This window comes from Aulonocara stuartgranti, assembly GCF_965226115.1.
Source record: "Aulonocara stuartgranti genome assembly, chromosome: 4".
In the NCBI taxonomy this organism is placed as follows: Eukaryota; Metazoa; Chordata; class Actinopteri; order Cichliformes; family Cichlidae; genus Aulonocara; species Aulonocara stuartgranti.
The window spans coordinates 1,588,428-1,615,815 of NC_138942.1; the positions used below are offsets into that span (position 1 = coordinate 1,588,428).

At 43.5% G+C, this 27,388-nt stretch overlaps 1 protein-coding gene and 1 long non-coding RNA gene across 2 annotated transcripts; both read left to right on the forward strand.

Annotated features, from left to right (window-relative positions):
- The first annotated feature begins 580 nt into the window (after positions 1–580).
- Positions 581–6,923, forward strand: LOC309704210. The gene is made up of 2 exons (XR_014276167.1): positions 581–3,409; positions 5,332–6,923. It is a non-coding gene; the product is annotated as an uncharacterized lncRNA (long non-coding RNA).
- An 11,064-nt stretch (positions 6,924–17,987) lies between these two features.
- Positions 17,988–26,031, forward strand: st6galnac2 (ST6 (alpha-N-acetyl-neuraminyl-2,3-beta-galactosyl-1,3)-N-acetylgalactosaminide alpha-2,6-sialyltransferase 2; the record flags this gene model as incomplete). Its single annotated transcript, XM_082531543.1, is given in 8 exon segments — positions 17,988–18,001; positions 18,114–18,239; positions 25,372–25,452; positions 25,543–25,634; positions 25,637–25,644; positions 25,813–25,836; positions 25,838–25,929; positions 25,931–26,031. Coding segments are annotated over 8 exon segments (486 nt in total). The 3' UTR covers positions 25,980–26,031.
- Positions 26,032–27,388: the final 1,357 nt, after the last annotated feature.

Sequence of the window (27,388 nt, forward strand, 5' to 3'; positions counted from 1 at the left end):
AAATATATTCTCAAGCAATATTCAAGCATGCCATTCAGCGTGTTAGTACGAGCTCGGGAGCAGCTTGGGAGAACAAGAAAACAGAGACTGCTTCAGATTGTCTTCCCAAAGTGACTCAACTTTATTCACAAGTACAACAGTTTATATAGAGGGTAAAATTCATGAGACAGCAGATTATCAGTTTAAACCAGTACAGACCAAGATAAGGCAGCGTCTTCCTGCCCATGGGTGAAGAAGCATCCTTTGTGTAGTTTATCAGTTCAGCTACAATTGTGATTATCTCAGCGACATATTTTCAAGGCACAAAACGAAGAGTTCTTACATTAGTGAAATCTGAAACAAACCATTTGGCCTCAACAGGCGTCTAAAAGATTAAGAAACTAATGTAGCTGAGGGAGTGATCTCTGTGGTATTTCAACCTTGTACCAGCCTGTGATTCTCACACATCAATTCTTGGGTCAAAGAGAAAAATAACTAAAACAAAGGGGCCTTATTGAATGACAGAGTTTTCCTGCATAATGTCACTATAAAACAATATCCAGTAAATGCTACCATGGTACTAAAATACCTAACAACTGGGAGTGAGCAGCATGCACAGGATTAGAAATTAGTCCAGCGGGACAGCTCAGCGTCAGAGAAGCGAGGATAAGATGGTTTGCTCATGTGGAGAGGAGGAAGAGAGGATATACTGGACAGAGGATGATGAAGATGGAGCTTCTGGAGCAGATACTCACTGGCATTAACACAGCATTCTGACTCAGATTCACTTTCATTTTTATTTCTCACCTTTATAACTGCTTGTCATTGTCCTTGGGAGGCAACAGACAACATTCTTCAGCACATCTGTCATCACAACGATTCTCTGTACTTTTTACCACATGTGGCACTTTCAATTATTTAAAAAACTAAGACCACCCTTACTGCTTCCACAGGAATTAAAAGGGTAAGTATCAGCCAAGTGCTGCTAATTACATGCATGTCTTCACTGATCATCTGCAAATCTGAACACGTCTATAAAAGAACAAGTTTCATTCAGAATTACAGAATCTCCTCAGAAGTGGACACCAAAAAAGTAAATTCACCGAAAAAACAGACCATCCAAAATCACAAAATCAGTGTGACGCTCATTGTGTGTGTTAGATTGTAAACAGGCAAATATATGAAACTTGTGTTTGACAGATTTCAGGATTACTTTTTCAGATGAAAGTGTTTCCGCTTTAAGCTCCAAACAGAAGGCAATGGGATTAACTGGGATTTCTGTTAAGTTTTAGGCCAGTGATATGAAATTGGTGTACTAGGGTTACTTTTACTTTATTTATCTAATTTTATCTATTTACAACCCCAGGTTTCTCTTCAGCTCTGTAGCCAGGCTGACAAACAGTCAGAGCTCTGTTGAGCCAACCATCCCTTTAACGTTAACTAGTAATGACTTCATGAACTTCTTCACAATAAATTTTACCCATTAGAGAAAAATTACCAGTAATCATCCCACAGATGTAATATTATCTACAGTTACTCTTAGTACCATTGATGTTAAGTTAGACTCTTTTTCTCCAATTGATGTTTCTGAGTTAACTTCAATAATTACTTCCTCCAAACCATCAACGTGTCTTTTAGACCCCATTCCTACAAAACTGCTCAAAGAAGTCCTGCCATTAATTAATGCTTCGATCTTAAGATGTGACCCTGTGAAGACTCCCCACACCTACTTGCGCCAGGGAGTCCAGCAGTTCACTTAAACAAACGGCTCCTATACTTAACCAGACACAGAGTAGGTGTCCTCCTACACCATAAATCGGTAAGAGAAGGTACGACCTCTCTCATGACCCCAAGTTGTGTGTGCATGCCAGAGTGCTCTGGGAGGCACACAGAGTCTTTGCAGACTGCAAGGATCAGACATCCTACCATTATGCAATCGACTATAAAACTAAGCATATATGACAATCTACAATATAAACCTAACACGCAGCTCTATCTGTCCATGAAGCCAGATAACACACACCAATGAGTTAAACTGCAGGAATGTCTTAAAGACTTCTAAAGTGGTTGCTCACAGGGAGTTGTCTGATTGTTGGGGTTTCTCTGTATAATTGTTGGCTCTTTACACTATCGTATTAAGTGCCTTGAGGTGACTGTTGTTGTGATTTGGCTTTAGAGAAATAAAATTGAATCTAATTGAATTGAAATGAAAAAGCATGAAAGGGACTAGAAAGAGAGAGCATATTTCTGCCACACTGGCTCCCTGTTAAATCCAGAATAGGGTTTAAAATTCTTCTCCTCACATATAAGGTCCTGAATAATGAGTCCCAATATTATTTCAAAGACCTCACTATATCACTGGGTACTATATCAAAGTAGAATCGAATGAACAAGTACCCTCTCTATTCCAACATAAAGACAAATGTATGGAGTTAGTAGTTTGATCCGTAGTCTGTTCATTTGACCTTTTTGATGGTACATTCTGATGAGTTTCAGCATTAATTACCTGAAGCTTCCCAAGACCCAACCAAATGTTTTGCTGCTGTGGCACAGAAGATGCCTTCTTTTATTCAGTCTTACAAGCTGGTTAAACGTAGGCACTCACAAAGCACCTGGTTATGTCCAGGCACTGCCAGCCTGGTTAGAGCTAGTTCATAAAGTTCGTAGTTTGAGCTTTTGTGCTGAAAAGTTGGATGTGACAGCCACATGTGACTCAGCCCAGTCAAAGAAAACCTTTTGTGTAAATGAGACAGCGACCTCAGTACATGGCGCTGTTTTCTATGTCAGGTAAAGAAGGACTGGGTTGTCTGCAGGTTTAGCTGATAATCTCTCATGATTCTTACAAAATCTTCTCGCTGTCATGGAAACGCCAACGGGCAAGAAAGACCAACAAACACCACCCTACAGTTCCATCCTTTGTTAATTCTGCTCCATGCAGCAATAATTTACATCCGACGCTGAACATTGAGGTTAACGACTGATAATACCAGATTAGAAAGTTCATTCCTCTCTACATCCAAAGACAATTTTCTCTAAAGCAGACCATTTGTTAGCTTCCTTGGTTTGTCTTCTTTGGGAGCTGCAGTCCAGGTAAAGGTAAGTGAATGCCACATCACCCACATGGGAACAGGTACAGTAACATATGATACTGTAAATTCTATATAAAACACTGTCTATATGAAATTAAAGGCAACTAAAATGTGCTCACATCTAAAGCAAAGTGGACTTTTCTTAGCTGCTTGCACAGATTTTGTTTTCTGGTCTCTGATTGGTTGGCTGTTTGTCAAACCAGTGAGGTAACAGATGCCCTGTCTTTAGGGGGAGGGATCTAAAGGCAGTTGAAAACAAACTGTACAAACTACAACTACACCACATCAACTCTCCCAAGACCTCTGAGATCAACCAGGACCAGGAACCATGTCCAGTTCTGGTAAATATATTTTAGTTGCATTGAGGTTGTAAACCAGCAGAGCAATGCCATTTCTCTTCCTGTTACTGTTTTCAGGTCTTATTACCCACCAGAAACTTCTCACTTATCACAGTACATCCTACACTTTGATATATTTTAATGCTAATCTTTTTCACCTGCAAACGTTAGCTTGCTGTCTTTGAGTTATTTTAGTCTTGTGGACCTAACTTCCCAGCAACATACACATGCTGCTTCAGCTCACAATTACTGGCTTATGCTGATGTTACATTGTTACATTACTCGTTCATGCATGTGCATAAAAGTCTAGAGATTTCTGTCTGATAACTTTATCGTGAACTGACACCAAAAATGTCCAGTGTGGCAAAAATAAAGCAAAACCATGTAAATGATATTATTGTAGAGTCTAACGTCCAGTATAAAGTGACTGTTAATAAATAAAAGTGTGAGTATCACAGCAGCTTACATGTTCATTTTTAAGAGCTTTGATCAAACAATAGCTGCTATTTGCAACATTTTACATTGTTTTGACAAAATTAATTAATTGGATGTTTTTTTGTTTTTCCATAGAACAGCTGTTAATGGCTCATAACTGACGATTTACTGAATTATAAAGAGTTCAGCTGTAGACTGATTTCTTTGCACTGCTGAATTGATTAATTTTCTACTTAATGGTTCAAAATCTTTTGAGCTTTTACTAAGAAATTACATTCACTATGAAAGTATGGTTCACTGAGCCTTGATTACTCAATATTAAAGGAGAAATTAAATCTAATTTCTGACGTTTATCAATTGGAAAAATATGTAATTATAATATTTTGGGACTCTCTTACATTTAAAATTGAATCGTATTCCCAGGCCAGTAAACTAAAGTGTGACAATCTTCAGTGCTCCGAAAACATTTGCCATGTGTAGTGAAAGGTTTGGACCTTAAGTGTAGATTTGAATAGTAAATAAATAAAAACTAACCTTTATTTTGGCGACGATGAATTCAAACAACTGGCAGCAAACATTATCAACAAATCAAGTGGGGAAAAATTCACAGGAAGACAAAAGACAGGAATGGAAAGCAAATAGTAACGATGAGCACATTCAAACTCAGGCTTTAAGTACACGGGAGGCTAATGTGGGAAAACGACACAGCAAGGTAGAAACAGGTGAAAGTAATCAGGTAACAAGACACGCTCACTATCTGATTCAGTCCAGGGGCTGTTTGCATAGAGCCCTGCTGCCTGATGCAGGCAGTGTACAAAGATCATCAAACGAGATGAAATTAAAGACAAACACAATATGTAACTTTTAAATTAAGGTGTTTATTATTTTGTTTGGGTGTTTGGGGGGAAACCCAAACCTGACTGCCTCCTTGCCTTGTTATAACATAAAGTAACAGTGGTGTATCACGCTGACGAGACAAAAGCTAGACTTTTTGGAAGGTGCATCTCCGGTTACATTTGGAGTAAAACTAAAAAGTCCACCTCTGAACTGCTTAAGAAAAGAAAATGAAGACTTTGGTGTGGCCTAGTCAAAGTCCTGACCCGAATCTGATGAAGCCGATTGAGATGCTGTAGCATGACAGTCAAACGGCGGCTCCAATGTGACTGAATTACAACAAGTCTGCAAAGATGAGTGGCTCAAAATTCCTCCACAGCTGTAAAACACTCATTGCCAGTTAATGCAAATGCTGTAATAATTAACACCTTCATTTAGAAACTGCATTTTGTGTTTATTTGTGTTATCTTTGTCTAATATTTTAATTTGTTTGATGATCTGAAACATTTAAGTGTGAAAAACATACAACAAATAGGAAATCAGCAAAGCGGCCAACACTTTTCAGTTCGCTGTATAAGTTGAGAAGTCCTAAAGACTGCAACAGAACTTACATAATAATAATAATAATTATTATGTCAATATAAATTCTCCAACAGGGCCAAAGGAGCTGAGGATTGTCCTCATTGGAAAGACTAAAATGTTGACTTCACAAATTGAAGCCACCCTGAAAGAAAAGGCTGCGCAGGAAGACTTTACAATGGTTTTGGTGAAGACTCTGATCCAAGACAGTCCAAGTCAAGTCGACGAGACAGAAAACACCGAAGTGTCAAAGGAAATGCAGAAAGGAGCTACAGCATCCATCTTTTCTCCTGGTCCCCATGTGTTTCTGTACGTGCAAGAGTGGGAGAGCGGCTTTAAAATACATGACGTGGAGCGAATGAAACTGGTTAGGGAGTTCTTTGGTGACGAGTCGCTGCGTTACTTTTTACCCTTGATCACCCACGAAGATGAAGATGAAGATGAAGAGCTGAAACCAAAGGATAGAAATAAAATAATGAGTTTCATTGAGACACAATTTGGGTGTGACAAAGAGAAATGGAGTGATATTTATGTTGGTAATGATAGTAATAGTGAGAAAGTCCAAGATCAGAAGAGAAAGTTAGTGGACAAGCTGAGAGAGGTGGCTGAAAACAACCAATGGGAGTGTTACACAGAGGAAATGTTCAAGAGGGCACAGGAAGCCCTCTACCAGAAAATGCAGGAATTAGACAAGAAGGGAAGGAAAGATGATGTGAATGACACACTGACCAAATTTATTGAGTGGGTAACTGGAGGGGGCGACTTTAGCAAGTTCCTGTTTCAAATGCAGAGAGAGGTGTCAGACAAGTTCAGCAAATACACGGAGAAGCTGGCTCAGAAACACAAAAAGTGAGGATAAAAATTGGCCTCCATTCACAAAAGAATCAAAGAGTTAAGAGCAAGTTAATGAAATGACGGAAGGAAAGATGAGACTTTACTCATGAACCCAAAATGATTGATTCATTAATCCTGTTGTTATTAAATCTGCAGCTCGGTCAGAGAAACAAACAAGATATTTGATGTTTTTAATGCGAGTTATTAATCTGACAGACTCGGTTCCTCTGCACACTGAGATCAAGACAACAAATAATCATGTTTTTATATCATTATTATCATTTGCATTTTGGCAGAAGTGACATTTGGACTGGTTCAATTGGACTCCATATTTTCCAGCTGCAACATTATATTCTAAATGATTTAATGCAAATACTTCTCTGCTTCTTTTTCCTTTTATTGATGGTGAACAAGGCATAATGAGGAAAAGCAGGATATACGTGTGCATGTATGTGGGGCAGCTGTAACGTTTGCGTCTTCTGTGTGGTAAAATTGTAAAGATTAGCTCTCCATACAGATCTGAGTTCTTTCTGCGCCTCTGCTGCAGTTACAGGGAAACCTGACAACAGATGTTTTCTGGAGAAGCTGCAGCACAGACTGTGTTTTTCTTTTCCTTTGTTTTCTGAAAAACATGTTAAATGTTGAAGCCTGATGGATTTTGTGCTTCCACTCAGTGGACGTGTTCAAAAAAGAAAGATTGTTTTCTTTTTTCATTCCTTTCTATGATGTAACACAGTTAAGATGCTAATGTACGAATCAGTGTGTGAACTTATGCAGCTTCAGTCAGATAATAGCAGCAGAATCACATCAATAAATCAAACATGACTGAGACAAATCTGTTTCTCTCCTGTCATCATTCAGCTGATTAACAAATGACTCATAGAAGAAATTAACTTGAAACTTTGTCTTTTAGTTTTTGGTTGTCTGTCTCTTTGTGTTAGCCGTGCATCCGGCTGGCCACCTGTCCAGGGTCTGCTCCGCCTCTCGCCCTACGTTAGCCCCCCGCGACCCTGACGGGGATAAGTGGAAGAGGATGGATCGATGGTTTTTAGGGACCTGAGTGTAAACGTGTCTTTCTTTAAAGCACTTTGGGTCAGCTTCTGTTCATTAAATTTGTTATGTAAATAAAATGGACTAGACATTAAACACAAATGGCTCTAATATTCAGACGTAACAGATCCATTCTTGATGTTCGAGGTATGTTTTTTCATTTCCAATAAAATTATTTAACACAATCCAGTGGACTGAATTTACTACCTGAGTGTCTGGATATAGTCTGCAGGTAATCAGTCTGAGAAGTAACAGCTGTCAATAAACATAACTCATGCTGAATACTTGGCATCCGTTATGAATGAAACATTATTTTCAGCACTGTAGAAGCTACCTGGTAATTCTTTGCTTCTCTGGAGGGACTGTGACAGTGACCTCTGACCTCTGTGCTGAGGGTGTGCGTCCGCCTGAAAAGTTTCCATCGTTTTTCTTCTTTTCTTTTGCTGCTTGTTTGCTGCTGTGCTCAGTGCTGCTGAGTCACATGACCACAGAGGGGGGGCGGAGCAAGGTGTGTCTGCATTAGGGGAGCAGAGGTTGCACAGATGATGAAGAGCAGCCACGTACTGACCTTAGAGAAGGCGAATCACTGAAGTACTGATCCCATCACCCTAGTAACGATCTGACATCAGTACCAGTGTTGTATCAATACTTTAAATATTTAGATCGATCGACCCCTAAACGCACTGCAGTCGACCTCTCCACCACCTCCAAGATGAGCCCAGGATGTGCCGGTCCATGTGGCCCATGCAGGCTACGCCCAGAGGGGCTCACTGTGTTTTGCTTGGCTCTCTGCAGAAAAGCTGCATTGCACTCAAACAGCTACTGGAACTGATCGCAGACACTCAGAACACCTGTGATTACACCTGATGGCGTTTCACATGAAGCACAGCGCAGCTGAGAAGGACAGGAAGTGAGGCACAGAATGTCATGGGTCTGGTTGTGGGTTTAGGATTCTTGGTTTGGTCTTCATACTTTGATTTATTGATATTTATGTTTTATTTAGTATTTTGGAGTCTATAGTTGCTGTTATAATTAAATCTAGTGTTAGAGTTTCTCTTGTTCCCTCAGTGTTCGCATCCTGTTCTGTCAGCTCCCCTATGTTAAGTTCATGCACAGGTCTGCATTTTCCCATTTCTCACTTCCTGTTTTATTTTGATGGTTACTGGTCTTTATTGTCTTCATTTTGTCTGCACCAGCTGTGTCCACTTTGTCCCAGCATCTGTTGCTGTGCCTGGTGTCTTATTCATTTTATGGGCTTTGAGATTCTGGAGTCTGCTTTTGGCTGTAATAAAGGTTCGTGTCTGTCTGCCCTGAGTCTGCATGTGCATCCTCGTGAAGGAAGGCATAGATAATTCAGTCACTGCTTAAAATCACCCACATTACACAGACTCAGATGAAATGCTTGCTGGATATTCGTCATATCTTAAAGTATCTTATTATCTTAAAACATAATTCTTCATTCTCAGCTCTTTGTTGTTGTTCCCAGGATATTTAAAAGTAGAACGGGAGGCGGAGCCTTCAGCTTCTGTGGAACCAGCTTCCAGTTTGGATTCAGGAGACAGACACTATCTCTACTTTCAAGATCGTTTGTCTGTTTTCTCTTTCAGCTGTGTTGGTGATCACTGTGATTTTTTTGTGCTGTGGCCTACTTTGTCCCTTTCTCTCAACTTTTCTTCTCCTTTCTTCCTTTCTATAGAGTACGGAGCCCCGCAGGGGACATGGGAGAAAATAAAATTAAGACGGATTTTTATTTATTTACAGTGATTCTCACAAGTGCAATATATATATACAAAGGTGTTCGGGAAAAGGGTCCGGGGTCCAGGACTGACAGGGGAAGCAGTCCAGGGTGGAGGCTTTCCATACACAAACAACAGCTCCTCTCTGCACCACCACTCTTCTTGCCCACGCTCAGTCACAGTTACTCAGGGAACGGGTCCAGGGAAGATCTACACACATACAGAGAGACAGTCAGCTTCCAGGTTCAGAAGTGTTAGGTATTTTAGTACCATGGTAGCATTTACTGGATATTGTTTTATAGTGACATTATGCAGGAAAACTCTGTCATTCAATAAGGCCCCTTTGTTTTAGTTATTTTTCTCTTTGACCCAAGAATTGATGTGTGAGAATCACAGGCTGGTACAAGGTTGAAATACCACAGAGATCACTCCCTCAGCTACATTAGTTTCTTAATCTTTTAGGAGACGCCTGTTGAGGCCAAATGGTTTGTTTCAGATTTCACTAATGTAAGAACTCTTCGTTTTGTGCCTTGAAAATATGTCGCTGAGATAATCACAATTGTAGCTGAACTAATAAACTACACAAAGGATGCTTCTTCACCCAAGGGCAGGAAGACGCTGCCTTATCTTGGTCTGTACTGGTTTAAACTGATAATCTGCTGTCTCGTGAATTTTACCCTCTATATAAACTGTTGTACTTGTGAATAAAGTTGAGTCACTTTGGGAAGACAATCTGAAGCAGTCTCTGTTTTCTTGTTCTCCCAAGCTGCTCCCGAGCTCGTACTAACACGCTGAATGGCATGCTTGAATATTGCTTGAGAATATATTTGACTGTGTTACAGACTAAGGTACATTCTCTGCTGATAGACGTCCACGCCTCGGAGGAAGCCGATCCATGGAGTGGGCCTTGGAAACCGTTTCCTTCAATTTTGGTGTCAGAAGTGGGATCCTGACGAAGGTAGGCACTCGTCTTTTATTTTATAAGACTGTGTTATGCCTTTCTCAGTGATCCACATAGAAACGGGATACGCTGACGAGGCCTTCTTCAGTGGCCCACATAGTAACAAGTGGGATACACTGAGGAGCCTTCTTTAGTGGCCCACATAGAAACACAGGAAGTTGCCTGTTGTTTTGTAAATAAAAGCAGAAAGGACACAGGAAGTTGCCTGGGGTCATAAACTAAGAAGTTGCTCACCAGCAGAAAGGACACAGGAAGTTGCCTGGGGTCATAAAACGAGAAGTTGCTCGTTAAAAAGTGAGAAGTTGCTCACTAAAAAGATAAAATTGCTAGCAAAAAATCAAGTAACCTCAGGTGTGCCACAGCAAAAATAAATACTAACCTAAATCCTCCTAGCGTGTAAACCCCTCTGGAAATCACTGAACATGGGTCAGAATTATTCAAAGACCACAGACAGGTCCGATAAAAAATCTAAAGTACCTGTAAAACCAAAAATTAATAAAATACAAAATAAAGTCTCAAATAACGGCTCAGTACAACTCCCATTTCCGGTTACGTGTAACCTACGTCCGCGAATCGGTGAAGACGTCCATGATCACGTATCCAGAACGTGTGGAAGTGCTTATGTGACTGACTTTGTTTACAACTTACGGACTGTAAGTTCAATGCATTCTAATTTATTTCCGGAGCCCTATCCCGAACGATTATCGCCAGAAAACAGGTCAGTAAAACTGAAGGCCAGTGCAGATACTACCACGAAAGCTAAAAGTGTTAAGATAAAGTTGAATTTTGATGTAGAAGGCTCAGAGGAAAGTGAGAAACTAATGTATGCAGGATTACCCGCTCCAGCACAGCAAGGAAGTTTCAGAGGACGGAAGGATAAAAGTAGAGATATGTGTTTTTATTGTGGCTCAGTTTTCCAGCAGCCGCAGACACCCAGAGCAAAAATGAATTTGTGTATTTCATTTAACATAAAGGGTGAAATGTTTGCTGACACTGATAACAGCTATGTTTTCTCTGCCCTATGCACCGACACCATGGAGAAGGAACATCCTCTGTGTCAGCTGGACGCCTCAGCGGAGAATGAACTCAATATCCATCTGACTGGTATCCCACGTCACTCACTGTGACAAAAACATGTGCAAACACCGTTACCAGGTAACCCCATGCCTGGAAGCCACATATTTGTTTCTCTCACACTGTTCAACAACATGATAACTGCTCACACCAGTGAAGGCCAAACAGTGGTTTTGTCACATAACTCAGACATAGGCTATGACATCACTGCACCATGTCAACACATAGATCTAACCTACCCCATACACTGTACTATCTCTGCTGTCACATTGCCAGCTGAATATCAAAACATGACATTATGGTCAAGAGGTGAGAATGATGTAGGATTTATTGACTGTACACCTTATCATGCTCAGCTGAAAAACAACAAGCCGGTATATGTCAAGCAATATCCCATTTCCGCTGAAAAAGCCGCAGCCTTAGACATCATCATAGGAGATTTATTGACAGCTGGAGTAATAAAGCCCACAGTATCTCCATATAACACTCCTGTCAATCCTGTGCCAAAGCCTAACAAACCTGGCGTATGGCGTTTCACACAAGACTTAAGGCAAGTTAATGCAGTCATTAAGCCTCTGCCACCTATTGTCCCAGATGTTCCCAGCATACTGACAGGTATTCCAGCAACAGCTACACATTTTACTGTGGTGGATTTGTGCTCCGCCTTTTTCTCAGTACCTGTGCATGAAGACACACAGCCGATATTTGCTTTTACACATAGAGATAAGCAGTACACATGGACTCGCTTACCCCAAGGCATGGTAGACAGCCCTGCGGCTTTCTCAATGGTGGTACGTGCTACCCTAGACGGCTTCACTCCTCCAGAGGGCTGTACTCTGATCCAGTATGTAGATGATCTCCTCCTCTGTGCTGAAAGTGAAAAACTATGTCAAACTGCCACACACATGCTACTCCAGCACCTCCAACAGACTGGCCACAAAGCATCAGCAAAGAAAATGCAGTACTGTCAGACTTCTGTTCAATATTTGGGATTTACACTGTCTCACGGACAACGTTCTATGACTACAGACAGGGTCAAAGCTGTGACCTCTGTCCCTAAGCCCACTACACAGAAAGAAATGCTGTCCTTCCTAGGCATGGTGAACTATTGCAGACAGTGGATACCAGACTGTTCTTTTCATGACCACATTCTGCGTGAATGCTGCAAAAAAGACAAGCCTCCTCGAATACTGTGGTCCACAGAAATGACTGCCTCTTTCAATGCATTACAGGGAGCGCTGACCTCCGCCCCTTGTTTGGGTCTGCCTGACTACCACTTACCGTTCCACCTGTACGTCACAGAGAACGGCACAACCTGTGCAGGTGTATTGGCCCAAGAGCATGGCTGTGGCTACCGTCCAGTAGCCTTCTACTCAAAGGTGCTGCCAGCAGTAGTTCAGGGGATGCCGGCCTGCCTGAGAGCAGTAGCAGCTTGCTCTATCATGATAAGGGACTGCGAGAAGCTCACACTCTCACATGACACTATTCTACACACCAATCACCAGGTCACGACCATTCTAGCAAACATAACTACACAACACATGACCGCACAACGTCGCTCAGGTTATGAAGCTACACTGACTTCAACAGCAAATCTCACTATAAAAGCAAGCAGCACACCCAATTCGCCAGCACACTTACTTATTCGTATGCTGTGTTCCTCTGACCGACAGGATGGTTCAGACGACCCTGACGATCATGACTGCATGACACGTATACAGGAATCCACAGCACCACGCCCAGACTTAGAGCAAACACCTATCCCAGACTCAGCCACGGTTTATGTGGACGGGTCCTGTTCAAGGCCGAGTGACAACTCATTTCTTTGTGGCTATTCAGTGGTAACAGTGCCTGACATCATACTAGAGGCTCACTCATTACCATTTCACTCAGCACAAAAAGCAGAGCTCATGGCTTTAATACGCGCCTGTGAGCTCCATTTGGATAAGCATGTGACAATTTACGCAGACAGCCGCTATGCATTTGGCGTCGTACATGACTTTGGCACATTGTGGAGACAGAGAGGATTTAGATCTGCTGATGGAAAATAAATTGCTAATTCTGATCTTGTGCAAAGACTTTTTCAGGCTATACAGCTACCATCGGCCGTTGCAGTTGTAAAAACGAAAGGACACAGTACAGCTGACACAGACGAAGCAACAGGTAATGCCTTAGCAGACGTGACAGCCAAAGCTGCAGCTGCATCACAGCTCCCACCTCCGCAGGAAGTATTATCTGTGCCCCTACAGCTGCCACTTGTTACACTCCCAGACTATTTAGAAACAAATGTTGATTTAAAATTTATACAAGAGCAAGCCTCTGCATGTGATTACACCTGTTGGGAGAATAATGACTGTACCTTAGATGACAGAGATGGCTTATACAAAATCTTAAGGGTTTGATTGCCCTCCCATATTCCCTGATGCCAGTCCTTGCCCGACATTTTCACTGTGTGAGTCATGTCGGACAAAGAGGGGTAATAGGAGCAATAAAATCAAGATTTGTAATTGAGAAAACATCACATGCAGTAAAAGCATATTAGCAACCTGTCTAACATGTGCACGAACTAATGTAGGAAAATCAAAAGCAAAACATCAGCATTTACCACAACCAGATTTTCCACTTCATACATTATGACTCCATCTGCAGTAACCAAATTATTTCCATTTGAAATAAGACTATTTCCAACACCATGGTCAGCTTCCAGAGGGGCACCGCTAGTAGAAGGTGATGTATATTGCATTGTCCACTGATGTTCACAACCTGGTAGAAAAACTGAATAATAACTATCAGAAAGTTTGTCTCTCTCAGCCTTTCCCCTCCACGGTTCCACAAGTGGAGACAAGGAGATGCGTGTTGGAGAAGTCACTAAAACCAAGGACACTCTGGGAGGCCGCGCGTGTTCCAGCCCCAGACTGTACTGGCAGTGACGAAGAACCAGCATCCTAACACCAGTGAACTTCTGAACATCTTCAGCTTAGCTTGGCTCGCTCTTGCCTCCTGGTAGGGTCTCAAACATTGAGCGATTAACAAACCCTATGAGCTGAAGAGCCAAAGAACATTTCAACAATTCACCCTGCCCGGGATAGGGTTACTGAGGCTCTGCCCTGCAGCCAGACCCGGGGAGGGTGCCCAAGGGCAAGTGCCTAGGGGCCAAGCCTTAGTCCACGGGGCCCGACTGGGCACAGCCCGAAAAAGGGACATGGGCCCACCCTCCTCTAGGCCCACCACCTGCAGGCGGTGTGGTAGGTGTAGGATACAATGTGTGCTGGGTGGCAGTTGTGGAGACCCTGGTGGCCCGACCCCCGGCTACCTGGAGTAGCGATTTTGACATGGAACGTTACCTCTCTGTGGTAAAGGAGCCTGATCCAGTACGTGAGATTAAGGCGTACCGGCTAGACATAGACGGGCATTGGGAACACCTCGCAGACACCACCATCCACAAGATCTTCAACTCCCTCATCTGGCAGAGCTTCGACAACAGTCCAAGGGAGGCTGGGGACACATGTTCACCACTTCCATTCAGCACCTCCTTTGCTGAAGCTGCTGCACTGAGTTGTGGCTGCAAGGTGGTTAGTGCCTATTGTGGTGCCCGAGTTCTGGTTTAAAAAAATTGATTTCCCAATTCCAATCAATTTTAGCTTGAGTAATGCGATATCGATTCATTAAATCCTGAATCAATTTTTAAATATAAATCCATTTTGCCAGAAACGTCAGAATCTCAGTTTAAAACTATTTCAACAACCACCAAACAGCTACGACCCAGTTGTATAAATCAGTGATACTCAGCCCTGTTCCCCATCAAAGACTGGACTTCACCTATCTCACCATCTTATGTATATATTTTTCACTGTATGATAAAGTCTTGTTAAGAAACAGTTTGCTTAAGTCCCAATAACGCACTGGTCTGCTGGCCCATGACAAACAACCTTGAAAGAGTTGTCAAACAGCTAACAGATCATCTGCAGAGGATTGGCTCCACAGTGAAAATTATAAATAAAGTTTTACAGTTTAGAGCAAAATGTCAATCTCTGCAAAATTCTATATATTTATAATTTAGCTATTTGTATATATTAGAGCTTTTTCTTCTATTTTGTAACTTTTTTTTTTTTTTTTTTTTCGCCTGTCCCATTTGGTTCTTTAGCCATCAGAATTGTTGTCTGAAGACCAACAAGGAGACCCAATGGATTTACTTTGCCAAATGGATCATCGTGGCATTGCCGTATTGGTCCATTTGGTCGATCTTTGTTTTTATTATTTATTATATTTTATTTTCAGATGTTACAGACGGGACAGACATGAGTGAGAGATAGGAAAGGGAGAAAGAAAGAGGAAGGAAAGGAAAAACAGAAGGGGAGAGGGACAGTGAGAAAGGGGGGAGAAAAAAAAATCTCCTGGATCACCTGTTGAGAGAAGAATAGAAAACAAGCAAAAAAGAAACAAAGCAACATACTAAACACAACACCATCGCATTAATCTAGCTAAGTGTAAACAGCAGTAAATACTAAATATTCAATGTTGTTGTGCAGCACGCAGGACAGATGTGCTTCGAAGTAGCAGCCAAGAAAGGTGTAATTTGGGTCTACGAGCAGTGAACACCCGTGTGCATACCTGTGTGGATCAGCGCGCTTGTATTCCAAAGGTTTCTCCATGTAACGATCTGCTAGGGAGTGTGGGGGGGCCACAGCCCCGTCCTCCAGGGTGTGAAGCAGGTATGGAGGAGATCAAAACTCCAGACATCCAGAGGCCCCCAGAACACAAGAGACCAAGGAAGACCAACAGAGGGGCAGCCGCGCCACTGTCCCAGTAAGAGCTGAGGAGAGCCCCAGATGAGGGCTCACTCAGCAGCCGCGGAGCAGAAGCCAGGGGGAGTTGCAGTGACGCGCCCGTGAGCTCTGCCGGCCGCCAGCTGTGCCTGAGTGACCGAGCCCCAGGCCGAGAGGCCGGGGGCACCCCACCCCCGAAGGGGCCCGAGCGAGCCCCAGGCTCCAGGCCCCGATAAGCGGCCGCCAAGGAGTGAGCCGGTGTGTACCCGGACGCCCATCCCCAGACACAAAGAACCACCAACGCACCGATGTCTGAGGGAATCCGCCACCGGCAGGGGAAGTGGTGGTGGGTGGAGATAGGCCTCCAAACCTTGGAGGGCCTGAGATGTCCCCAGAGAGGTGGCGTCTGATACCCAACCTGACATATAGACACAAACATACAGGCACACACAGACACAAACATCCATTCCCACCCTCATGCTCTCATATGCACTCACTCCACACTCAACCAACGTGGAGACAGACATAAAGAGACGCTGTACACACAATCACACTCCCCAAGCGTACTCTACGAACCGGGTCTAGGTACCCTTGCCCCTGGAGGGGGGAACTGCACCCAGACCCAGGTGGTATTACCCTTTTCCCTGCGGTGGGGAGAGGCAGACCACCCCGACTCCGCAGCAGCAGGGAGGCCCCACACTCCAGACCGCAGTCGGACGGCCAACTCCACCTAGCCCCCCCGCTCCAGCAGGTCACAGAGAACGGGGGTGAGAGAAGACTCCAAACCTCCCTCCACCCGCTCATTGTAGTGTTGATGCATGTGTGTTCTAAGGTGCATTTAAAACCCAGGAGGGCATGGAGCTACCTGCCAGAGAGCAGCAGGTAAGCGCATAGTCCCTCCTGCTAGCCCTCAATGACTAAGTGTATTTAACATTGAGAGGTGGGCAACGACGCCAGAGTGACGCTGAAAAACTAGTTCATGCATTTATTACTTCCAGGCTGGACGACTGTAATTCATATCTTCATCACATTCACGTCAGTGTGTAGCAGGAACCTGCCCACAGCTCATGAATGTCAGCAGATTACTTTTCACACTCAGCTCTGCTAACAGACGTGTACTTTTGTACGATGATTAAATGATTAAAATGCTTATTTTGTTTGCTATAGTCTCAGATTATTCATATCGCAAATATTGAATGTAGCTTATCTTTTTACACGTTCTGTAAAATGAATGAACACAGACATCAAAAAGGTGTTGAAATGATTCTGAAGAACGTCTCAGTTCTCCCCTGAAATTCAGATGAAAAACGGCACAGTGTTTGTTTTGCTGCAGCAGATAAATTGACCTTTAGCTGTGGTATTGAAGTGAGTTTAATTACTCTGTCTGTACTTGTCTTTGCCCTTTTTCCAGGGAAGTGTGTTAACATGTCAGAGTCATGTGACTGAATAAACCTACCTGTGAGAACAAAGACAACCATGTCCTGCAGAACACTTTTAATAACCATCCATGTAAGACCCAAAAGGCCGACATTGTTCCGTCAGTGCTGCTGGTTTCAGTCTTTGTGCAAATGTTCTGTTTACACGGTTGGAAACCTGCAGTAAAAGTAAAGCACCACTTATTCTCTGTGATCTTTGGTCCTCCATCAAATCAAAAGCACTCCAATTTATGTACATGAAGGCAAATTATTCCATACGTGCTTCATGAACTGTCCTTGTGTGTGTACATTAAAAAAGCATTTTGTGTCTGTGTTGTTGCAGACTGTTACACAGTCAGCTGATTCAAACCACACGTCTCAGTTCTGTCTTGAAATTCAGATGAAAAACAGTTTCTTCAGTTCACAGAGCATGGCAGGATTCTTTACTCCTACAGATAAAATCTTTAGTCGTTGCAAGAAAAAAATATTTTTAGGCCGTGTCTGTGCTTGCCTTTGGGCTTTCAGAGAAGTGTATCAGCATACCGAACTCTACATGCAAGAACAAACACAAATATTTCCTGCACACTTTTTCTTTCCTTTTAAGAACACCCAGCTGCTCGCACTGAACATGCAGGTTGACGCTGACGAGGCTTTCACTGTCGGAAGCTCTGGTTTGAAACATGTTTCATGTAAAAAAGCAGTTTGTTGAGTCTTTAATGAGCAGCAGAACAGAAATGACCTGCATGCAGCACTTTGTGTTCGGACTGTTTGAGGCAGAGCAAAGAAGACTGAGTGAGGGCTGCTTTAGAGCCTAACTGTGTGTGTCAAACCAGAATCACAAACTCTGCATTGATGCCCACAGGGAAGCTGTTTATCTGCAGCTGCTGAAGCTGCAGGATGAAAGACCCTCGGTAGGAGGAGGGAGGCAGGAACTCCTGTGATGCTCAGAGGAGCAGTGAGCCGTCCTGACTGAGCGCGCTCCTCTCCTCACTTCTGATAACCCCCTCCTCTCTGATGGTCCAGCTCCTCCCCAGCACTGAGCCCGCCTCCTGGTTTGAGGATGTGGGACTCTGAGGAGCAGTGCAGCTGTTTACTGAACGTCTGCCCTCTGGCGGCCACAGGAGAAACTACACCTGCTGGTCTGTCTGGGTTTGAAACGTCTGACACAGGCTGAGGTCAAAGGGTGAAGTGACCTGAAGTGTCTGCAGCCACGATGAGGGCTGATCCACATCAGCTTCTGTGATCAACATAGCTGAGACTTATTTCACTTCCATTTGTAAATGCTAAAAGCAAAATGTGTCAAGATGTGTCAATTTGAACACAATTAATGTGTCTGCTTCTTTAATGATGTGTTAAATATGTACATTTCATTTTTTTTAAACGGGAGAAAAAGATGTGTACAGTTGGCATATTATCATTTATTACAAGCTGAATAAACAACAGTTTTCAGAATCTTCTAAATTAAAATAAATTCAGTGTTAACCAAGGCTGTGCAGTGGTGCCTCGCTATAACGCGGGTTGTCTTTAGAACGTAACTCTTTCTTTTCTTTCCTTCTTCCTGTTAAAAGGGAGTTTTTCCTTCCCGCTGTCACCAAAGTGCTGCTCACAGGGGGTCATATGATTGTTGGGTTTGTCTCTGTACCTATGAAGCGACTTTTGTTGTGATTTGGCTCTATATCAATAAAATTGAATTGAATTGAACTCCCGCGATAAATGAGGGACCCCTGTATTACTAAATGCCAAAACAATTTCTATTTGACAGAATCAAACAGAATTAATATCTGGCTAACTTTCTAACTCTAGATTGTTAAATGTCAAAAATAGAATAGATAAGATAAGATAAGATAAGATAAGATAACCTTTATTAGTCCCACACGTGGGAAATTTGTTTTGTCACAGCAGGAAATAGACAGTGCAAAAGTTATGAGGCAAAAATTAGAATACAATAAGAATAAATACAGTACACAGCTGTACAGAATAGAATAAAATAAAATACTATATACAGTAGAATAAAATAAAATAAATATACAATAAGATAAAAATAGAATACAAATACAAATACTATATACAACTGAGTAAAAATACAACGATGACAGAAAGGATTATTGCACTTAGTGTTATTGCACATGTGTGGATGTGTGTGTTTGTTCAGTTAAAGTCTTTATTATGGAGTCTGACAGCAGTGGGGAGGAAAGACCTGCGAAATCTCTCCGTCCCACACCGTGGGTGCCGCAGTCTCCCACTGAAGGAGCTGCTCAGTGCTGTCACAGTCTGCTGCATGGGGTGGGAGACGTTGTCCATCAGGGATGACAGCTTAGCCGCCGTTCTCCTGTCACTCACCACCTCCACTGGGTCCAGAGGGCATCCTAGAACAGAGCTGGCCCTTCGGATCACCCTGTTCAGTCTCTTCCTGTCCCCAGCAGAGATGCTGCCGCCCCAGCAGACCACGCCATAAAAGATAGCAGAAGCCACAACAGAGTCATAGAAGGTCTTCAGGAGTGGGCCCTCCACCCCAAACGACCTGAGTCTCCGCAGCAGGTACAGCCTGCTCTGCCCTTTCCTGTAGAGGGCGTCTGAGTTATGAGTCCAGTCCAGTCTGTTGTTCAGATGAACACCAAGGTACCTGTAGCTGTCCACAGCCTCAATGTCCATACCTTGGATGTTCAGTGGTTGCAGTGGAGAATGCTTGTGCCTGCGGAAGTCTACCACCAGCTCCTTGGTTTTACTGGCGTTGATCTGGAGGTAGTTCAGCTGGCACCAGTCCACAAAGTCTTGGGTCAGTCCTCTGTACTCCTTGTCGTCCCCATCAGTGATGAGGCCGACTATTGCAGAGTCATCAGAGAACTTCTGCAGGAAGCACTGGGTGGAATTGTGGGAGAAGTCTGCAGTGTAGATGGTGAAGAGGAACGGAGCCAGAACCGTTCCCTGTGGGGCCCCCGTACTGCAGACGACCCTGTCCGACACACAGCCCTGAGTCCTCACATACTGTGGTCGGTCGGTGAGGTAGTCCAGGATCCAGGTAGTGAGGTGATGGTCCACTCCAGAGTTCTCCAGCTTGTCCTTCAGAACCGAGGGAAGAATAGTGTTGAAGGCACTGGAGAAATCAAAGAACATGATTCTCACAGTGCTTCCAGCGGTCTCCAGGTGAGAGAGGGAACGATGTAGGAGGTGAATGACGGCATCATCCGCTCCAATGCCAGGCTGGTAGGCAAACTGAAGTGGGTCCAGTGATGAGCTTATTAGGCGCCGAAGCTGAGCCAGGACCAACCGCTCCAGGGTCTTCATCAGGTGGGATGTCAGAGCCACCGACCTGTAGCTGTTGAGGTCCTTGGGGCGTGAAGTCTTTGGCACTGGTACAACACAGGAGGTTTTCCAGAGCTGTGGGACTCTTCCCAACCTCAGGCTCAGGTTGAAGAGGTGCTCCATCACCCCACACAGTTGGTCCGCGCAGGACCTGACGACCCTCGAGCTGATGCCATCTGGACCCGCTGCCTTCTTGCCATTAATCCTCCTCAGTTCCCTCCTAACCTGGGTGGTTGAGAGAGACAGGCTGGAGCCTTGTGTTGAGTGTGTATTGGATGCTGTTGTTGGGGGTGGGGGGGAGTGAGCAGGGTGAATAGAGGAGGTGTGAAGTGTCAGAGGTGGAACAGCAGCAGTGGGGGTGGGTGAGTCTGCAGCCGATGTTGCAGACTGCCTCATGGCTGAGTCAAATCTGTTGAAGAAATGATTCAGTTCATTTGCCCACCTCACATCCCTCCCAGGCAGAGAGTTCTGCTGTTTGTGGCCCGAGATGGTTCTGAGGCCTCTCCAGACTTCACCAACGTTGTTTTGTTGAAGCTGGTTCTCCATCTTCTGCCTGTAGCTCTCCTTCCCATTCCTTATCAGTCCCCTCAGCTCTCTCTGCACCCTTTTCAACTCCTCTTTGTCTCTGGATTTGAAGGCCCTCCTCTTCTGCTTGAGGACGGTTTTAATTTCTGGGGTAATCCAAGGTTTGTTGTTGGAGAAACACCGTACAGTCCTGGTAGGTACAGTGTTATCCACACAGAAGTTTATATAGTCAGTAATGCATGTAGTAAGGCTGTCGATGTCCTCTCCGTGGTCGTCACAGATCACCTCCCACACAGTCGACTCAAAACAATCCTTAAGAGCCTCCTCGCTCTCCTCTGACCATCTCTGCACTGTGCGGGTGGCTGGTGGCTCCCTGCGCACTAAGGGCTCATACACAGGGACAAGGTGCACCAGGTTGTGATCAGATCTGCCCAGGGGAGGGAGAGGTGATGAACTGTATGCCTCTTCTGCATTGGCATACAGTAAGTCCAGTGTTTTATTGTCTCTGGTTGGGCAGGTCACATACTGGGTGAAGGTGGGCAGTGTGGAGTCCAGTGAGGCATGATTGAAGTCCCCTGATATTATGAGAAGGGCTCTCGGAGATTGTGTTTGCAGTCTGCTGACCACAGAGTGGAGAGAGTCACAGGCTGCATCCGCGTTGGCCGAGGGGGGGACATACGCTGTTATCGCGATAACATGCGAGAACTCCCGGGGCAGGTAGTACGGACGCATGCTAACGGCTAACAGCTCAATGTCTCTGCTGCAGAGTTGCTCTTTTACAGTGATGTGCCCAGGGTTACACCATCTGTCGTTCACAAAAACTGCCAGTCCCCCTCCTTTCCTCTTACCGAATAGAATAGAAAAACAAAAAATAGTGCAGTTATCATAAATATGCTCTGAAATAATCATGTCCAGAAAATACATGAATGCAATTCTTTCAAAGGTCACAGTTGTCATCTTCAACAAATTGTAAACATTCAACAAATGTGCAGTTGCATGCAAACAGAAAAACATTTTTACATTTTGGCGAATATACCATCCAGGTTGTGTTCAAATACAGCTTATTTGTATCAAAGCTTGTCGTTATATATATAAAGTGGAAAATCAGAAATTTCAGCACATATAAGCAGTTCATATTCGTTTGATCTTTCTGCTGCATAAAAATGGTCCTCGAAGCAGCTGACGTTCAGAATCCTCACAAACATGAAGACAGACTCATTAACAGCCTGTGGCAAGACATGAGTGACTTCACCAAACAAAGGCTCTCCTCTAAAGTCTCTTACAGTGTTGGGGAGTAACGGAGTACATGTACCGCCGTTACCTATTTAAAATACGAAATATGAGCATAGCTGGACTGGCCCGGTGGGCCGATGGTGATTTTTCGTTTTTATGGGCCGATGGGGGTTTTTTTTCCGTTTTTTCCGTAACGGTGTAAACAGTGAAAGGTGGAGGATTGGCCAGATGAAGGGAGGTGTGTAAAATAACTCAGTTGTTTGGTGGTGGCTATGGCAGAGTGTGGCGGAGGCGTGGCCCCGGGCGCAGCTGCAGGGGAGGAGTGGAGCGGAAGGCTCAACGGGGCGGCGCCGCGAGGCTGGTAAGAACAGCTGATATTGTTTATGGACTAATGATGGTCTCCTCCGCTGTGTTTATAGTGAGACGAGGAGGAGCGGCCAAGGGAGATCAGCTGGGCTCGAGCTGTCAGACGGTGCGACTGAGTCAGCTGTCAAAATACAAATATATCAATAAACGTGGAAGTTGGCTATACCTGCCTGTGTGTGCGTGTGTCTGTGCTGGGTGTACTCTACACAGAGCTTCCACAGATTCAGTAACATTAGCAAGTGGTGGAGGCAGCAGATGCAACACGCTGGCAGGTGGATGAGGGAAAGGCAGGAGCAGAGACCCGAGGCGGTGAACTGAACTTCAGGTAAGAAGTTATGACCTGCAGTCTCTCTGGTCAGATATAAACCAGGTTTAGGTGGAGTTTATTTTTGTTGTGCTGACTTTTTACAGTCAGTTACAATAACTCGTACTGCGTGAGCTAGCATGACGGAGTTTATATACAGCTGGGCGGGTGCTGTGATGTTACTGATAGTGAACTTTATTTATCTTATTTTATTCATAAGGTTAATTATTAGAGTTTCCAACCGTCCTGTAAAAAACTGAATCGTCTGCATTCAGAGAAAATATTACCCGTGTCATGTTGAGCTGAAAAAGAGCAGTTTGTCCCGGACTTCAGCTGCAATGAAAAAGACACAAAGCTGGAGTTATTCTGTCTTTGCTGCACAGCTGCCTCTTCTCCTCTCATCCTCCCCCCTCCCTCTCCTGTTTCTACTTCAATCATGAAACTGATCAATGATCAGCTGATCGGCTCTCTTGTTTGTTTATCGCTCACTTTGCGCCAGAAAGAGGAAACCAGCTGTCATGGTCCTGGGTCTTTTGACCCAGCGTTTTAAGTTTGAGTTTATTTTGTTCATTAGGTTATCTAAGTTCATTTGGTTATTAGACTCCTTGTGTTTTCTTCCCCTGTATTTAAGCTTCCCCTCACCCTTCATGTTTCATGCTGTCTTATGTTCATGTCTTATGTTATCAAGTTTGTATTATCATGCCTAAGTGTTTCTAGTTCTTATTATTTCCCCCTCCGTTTCCAACCATGTTAAATCTCCCCTGCTCTTCATGCGTTTCATGTCTGTGTCTTACGTTGTCAAGTTCTGGTTGTCGTGTCTAAGTCTGCATGTTTCCTGTTTTATTTTGAAAAGGGGTCTTCTGTTCTGTGCTCATGCGGTTAGTTTTACTCTTGCCTGTGCATCATTATGTTTATCCTAGTCAGCTGTTTCCTCATGTGTCTCCACTTCCCCTAATCACCTCCTGTGTATTTAAGTCCTCTGTTTTCAGTGTGTGATTGTTCAGGTCGTCTGTTGTCCACGCCATGTTTCCGATGCCATGCTTCCAAGTTTCTTGTCTAGGTTTTTCTTATTGTTTGTTTAGATTCCCCAGTTTAGGTTTGTGTTAATTTTGCTTCAGTTTGCCTTGCCCTTTGTTTGTACCTTTTCTACCAGCCATATTAAACGGCTCGCCTTTTGTTAACATTCCAAGTTCTGTTCCCTGTTCCTTGGAGTCTGCGTTTTGGGTCCTTTTCTCAATTCATACAGTCTGCCCTCGCCAGACTGTGACACCAGCGGATGTCGCGCTAAACAACAGCAGCACGTTTAAGCTTGATCAGCTGTTGTTAGAATTTATTTAATATTAATTTCTAGTATCAGCTGATGTTTGCTGGAGCCACAGCTGTAAAGCTGCTGGTCATGATGTCGGTTTGGATATGTGGTGAGAGGGAAACATGAAGATGAAACCAGGAGATGTCCTTACTGGATCATCAGAGCTGTGATGGAGAAACAGGTTTACCTTTTAGGTGACATGGATGAGTTGAAGTTATGAACTGTTTCTGAGAGACAAATAACACCAGGATCCTTTTTTATGTAGCTGACAGCTGGTAACTGTGCAGGGGCGGGTCTAGCAAAGTGTTGCCAGGGGGGCATGTAGGGCATTAACAGGGAGAGGGGGGCACAAAGAAATACTTTCTTATTCTCATTTAAAATGTCTCACTTTTAATAAATTATCTGAATCTTACAACAAACGTTTTCATCAATGCATAGAAATCCATTATTGTACATAGTAATTTTTTTAGGGTCCCATCATAATTTCTTCAGTAAGTACTGTACATGATGCCAGTATTTTCCCACACTTTCTAGATTCTGCACCAGTGCTGTGTGTAAAATGCCATCAAAAAGTCAGTTAAGTTTTATTCTTTCTCACCTGTCTTTCTGTCTCCTTTCACTTTTTAAAGGTTGCCATGTCAGAAAAAATATTTTTGATGTGGCAAATGAATGGTTTATGAAAATATATCTAAATCTGTCATCAGTAATCTGTAATGACCATGTCTCACCTCTTCTCTGTCTTAATTTCAGGTTTTCACCGTGTGTTGTAGATAGTTCAGGAGGTTAACTCGACCAAGCAGTCTGCTTCCAGGTACTGTTTAGAATAGCAGAACAGGGAGGATGGTGTAGGTTTAAGTTTATTAGACTGATGCATGTATACCAACAAGACCGGTCTGGGTCCTTCTGCAGGTCCGTGAAGCTTCAGGTGTTTTCGGTCCAGATTACAGACAGAGGAACAGAAACAGTCATTTTATTACTTTTTTCAGTCGTGCTTGTGCTCGGCTCTTCAAAATAAAGTTTCATCTCTTTGCGTTCACATGGCTCAGCGACACACTGATGATGTGACGATGTGATCAGACATGTTCCTGATGTCATTCCTGTGGAGTGAAGGAGTTGTCATGACGGTGTGTCACCTGCAGGTGGCGACGTTGGCTCATGCTGGCCGTGCTGAGCAGAGCTGATGCTCTCACTGAGTTTTTGTTGTGCTGCTGTCACTAAACCAGATCTGCTGTTTCCTGCAGACCCTGGGAGCATTTTGGCCACCAAGCAGCTGAAAACTTCAGGTTCCTCCACCCAGGCTTCATCTCCTACGTGACACACAAGTAAAGCACCACCTGTGATGAATTATCAATCATCTGAAATCGGGCCGGTGGGACGCTCGGGTTAAAATAACATCTCCGCTTCTTTCTCAGTTTCCTGTCGTCGCCTCGGCTGGCTGATGTCAGGGTTCGTGAGACGTACATGCTGAGCACCGGTGCTCTGATGCTGATGTGGGACTTCCACTCTCTGATGATGTAATCATCTTTCACGTTGATGTTCAATAAACGTCCATAAATCGTTTCAGTGGGTTTAGGGATCATTACCTCCTCGTCCTCAAGAATGCTGCACCTTATTTTAAAAAGTTCAAACCCACATCAGGTGTCAAAGACTGAAACCTGGGGGACTTCCTGTTTGTCCTGCAGGTTTCTGCCTTCGGTTTCCTCACAAGGAAGGAACTATGCCTCATTCTCCGATCATTACTACGACTCTGTCTGGAGGCCTCTGAACTTCTACGCCAACCACGACCCGCCGATGGAGGAGCTATCGTCAGAGGATCATCATGCTGTACCAGAGGAGCGCAGACAGCTGAGGGAGGTGCAGAAGCGGCTCTGCTCCTGGTCTGGTTTTTGTGGGGACCTAAAACCTTCTCACTGTTTTATGCTTTAGTGTTTCCTAAAGAGAAACAAAAACTTTCACAGTCAGGTTTTTCTTTGTTTTGCTCCAGAATATATTTAGAGAAGAAAATTATGAAAAATTAAGGAGGATCCATGATTTCTCATCTCGTCTCACCTGTCCTATTTTATTCTATTTTATCTGATCCTATTCCATTGCTTTTGTCTTAATTTTTGATGCACTTAACTTGTACTGTCCATTTTCTGCTGCGACAAAATAATTTCCCACATATGGGACTAAGAAAACTTTATCTTATCTTTCCTCTTTACAAAAACGCTGATGCCTTTATGAGATTACAGAAATCATCTGAACTGCAGGTTCCTGCAGACACAGAATATTTCTGTCACACAGAGGAAAACTATAAAGAAGGCGAACGTTGGTTTCTGCCATACTGCACTATGCATTACTATAGTAACCTCAAAGAGCCATATTATTGGTCAGATCATTAAAGTTGCTCCAAAAGGCTGCTACTCCTGGTCCAGTGGTCCAGTTCAGGTAAAGCTAGCAAACAGCTGGCAGCTACATCCGCCTGTGCCGCCATCCACCTGCCAGTCATAGAGGCCACGCCCCTAAAAACACAAACTTTGATACAATTTAAACAGGTGAGTTATAAATACGTCATCATTTTTAATTATCTACAGAGGATAACGTGTTTGTTTCTGCTGTAAACTTTTGACATGGGAGTCTATGGGAACTGACTCACTGCTGCCTCTGCTGGCCGTCAGAGGAACTGCAGCTTTTGGTGCTTCATTTTTCTATTTTACTTTTTTTCTAATTAGTTATATAAATATTTTCAGCCTTGTTTAGCTCCTCCTATTTAAGTGTCAGATATAAACGTGGAGCGGGTGAAGGAAAGATGAAAGTGAAGAATAAATGCTGGACTGTGTAACGGAGTGATGATGAAGTTCATAACACGATCAAACACAAAACACGGCTTTGACTTAAATCCTTCACTGTTTCTGTGAAGTGAGAAGTAACGCTAGGAGGGTCTCAAGTTTTCCTCAGTGTACCGAAGCAGAGGCAGAACCCAACAGGAAAAAGATGACTTTGGTTTTCAAAATAAAAGAGTCAAGCTTTATATGTAATATTTTTCTTTTCTGTGGGTCAGTCTGTGTTTGTCCAGGACTTTGAACACAATAATGAATCTGCAGCCAAGTCTAATATTACAGCTGCAATAAGGAATATTAAAGCTTAAAAATGTACCTGCTGAGAATTTTATCATTAGCTAATCTTTAATGGGAAAGCATAAAAAACAGAATAATCCCTCACATAACTTTCTTGAACGTATTCAGATTGATTGTTTTTGTCTGAACTCTGAATACCTAT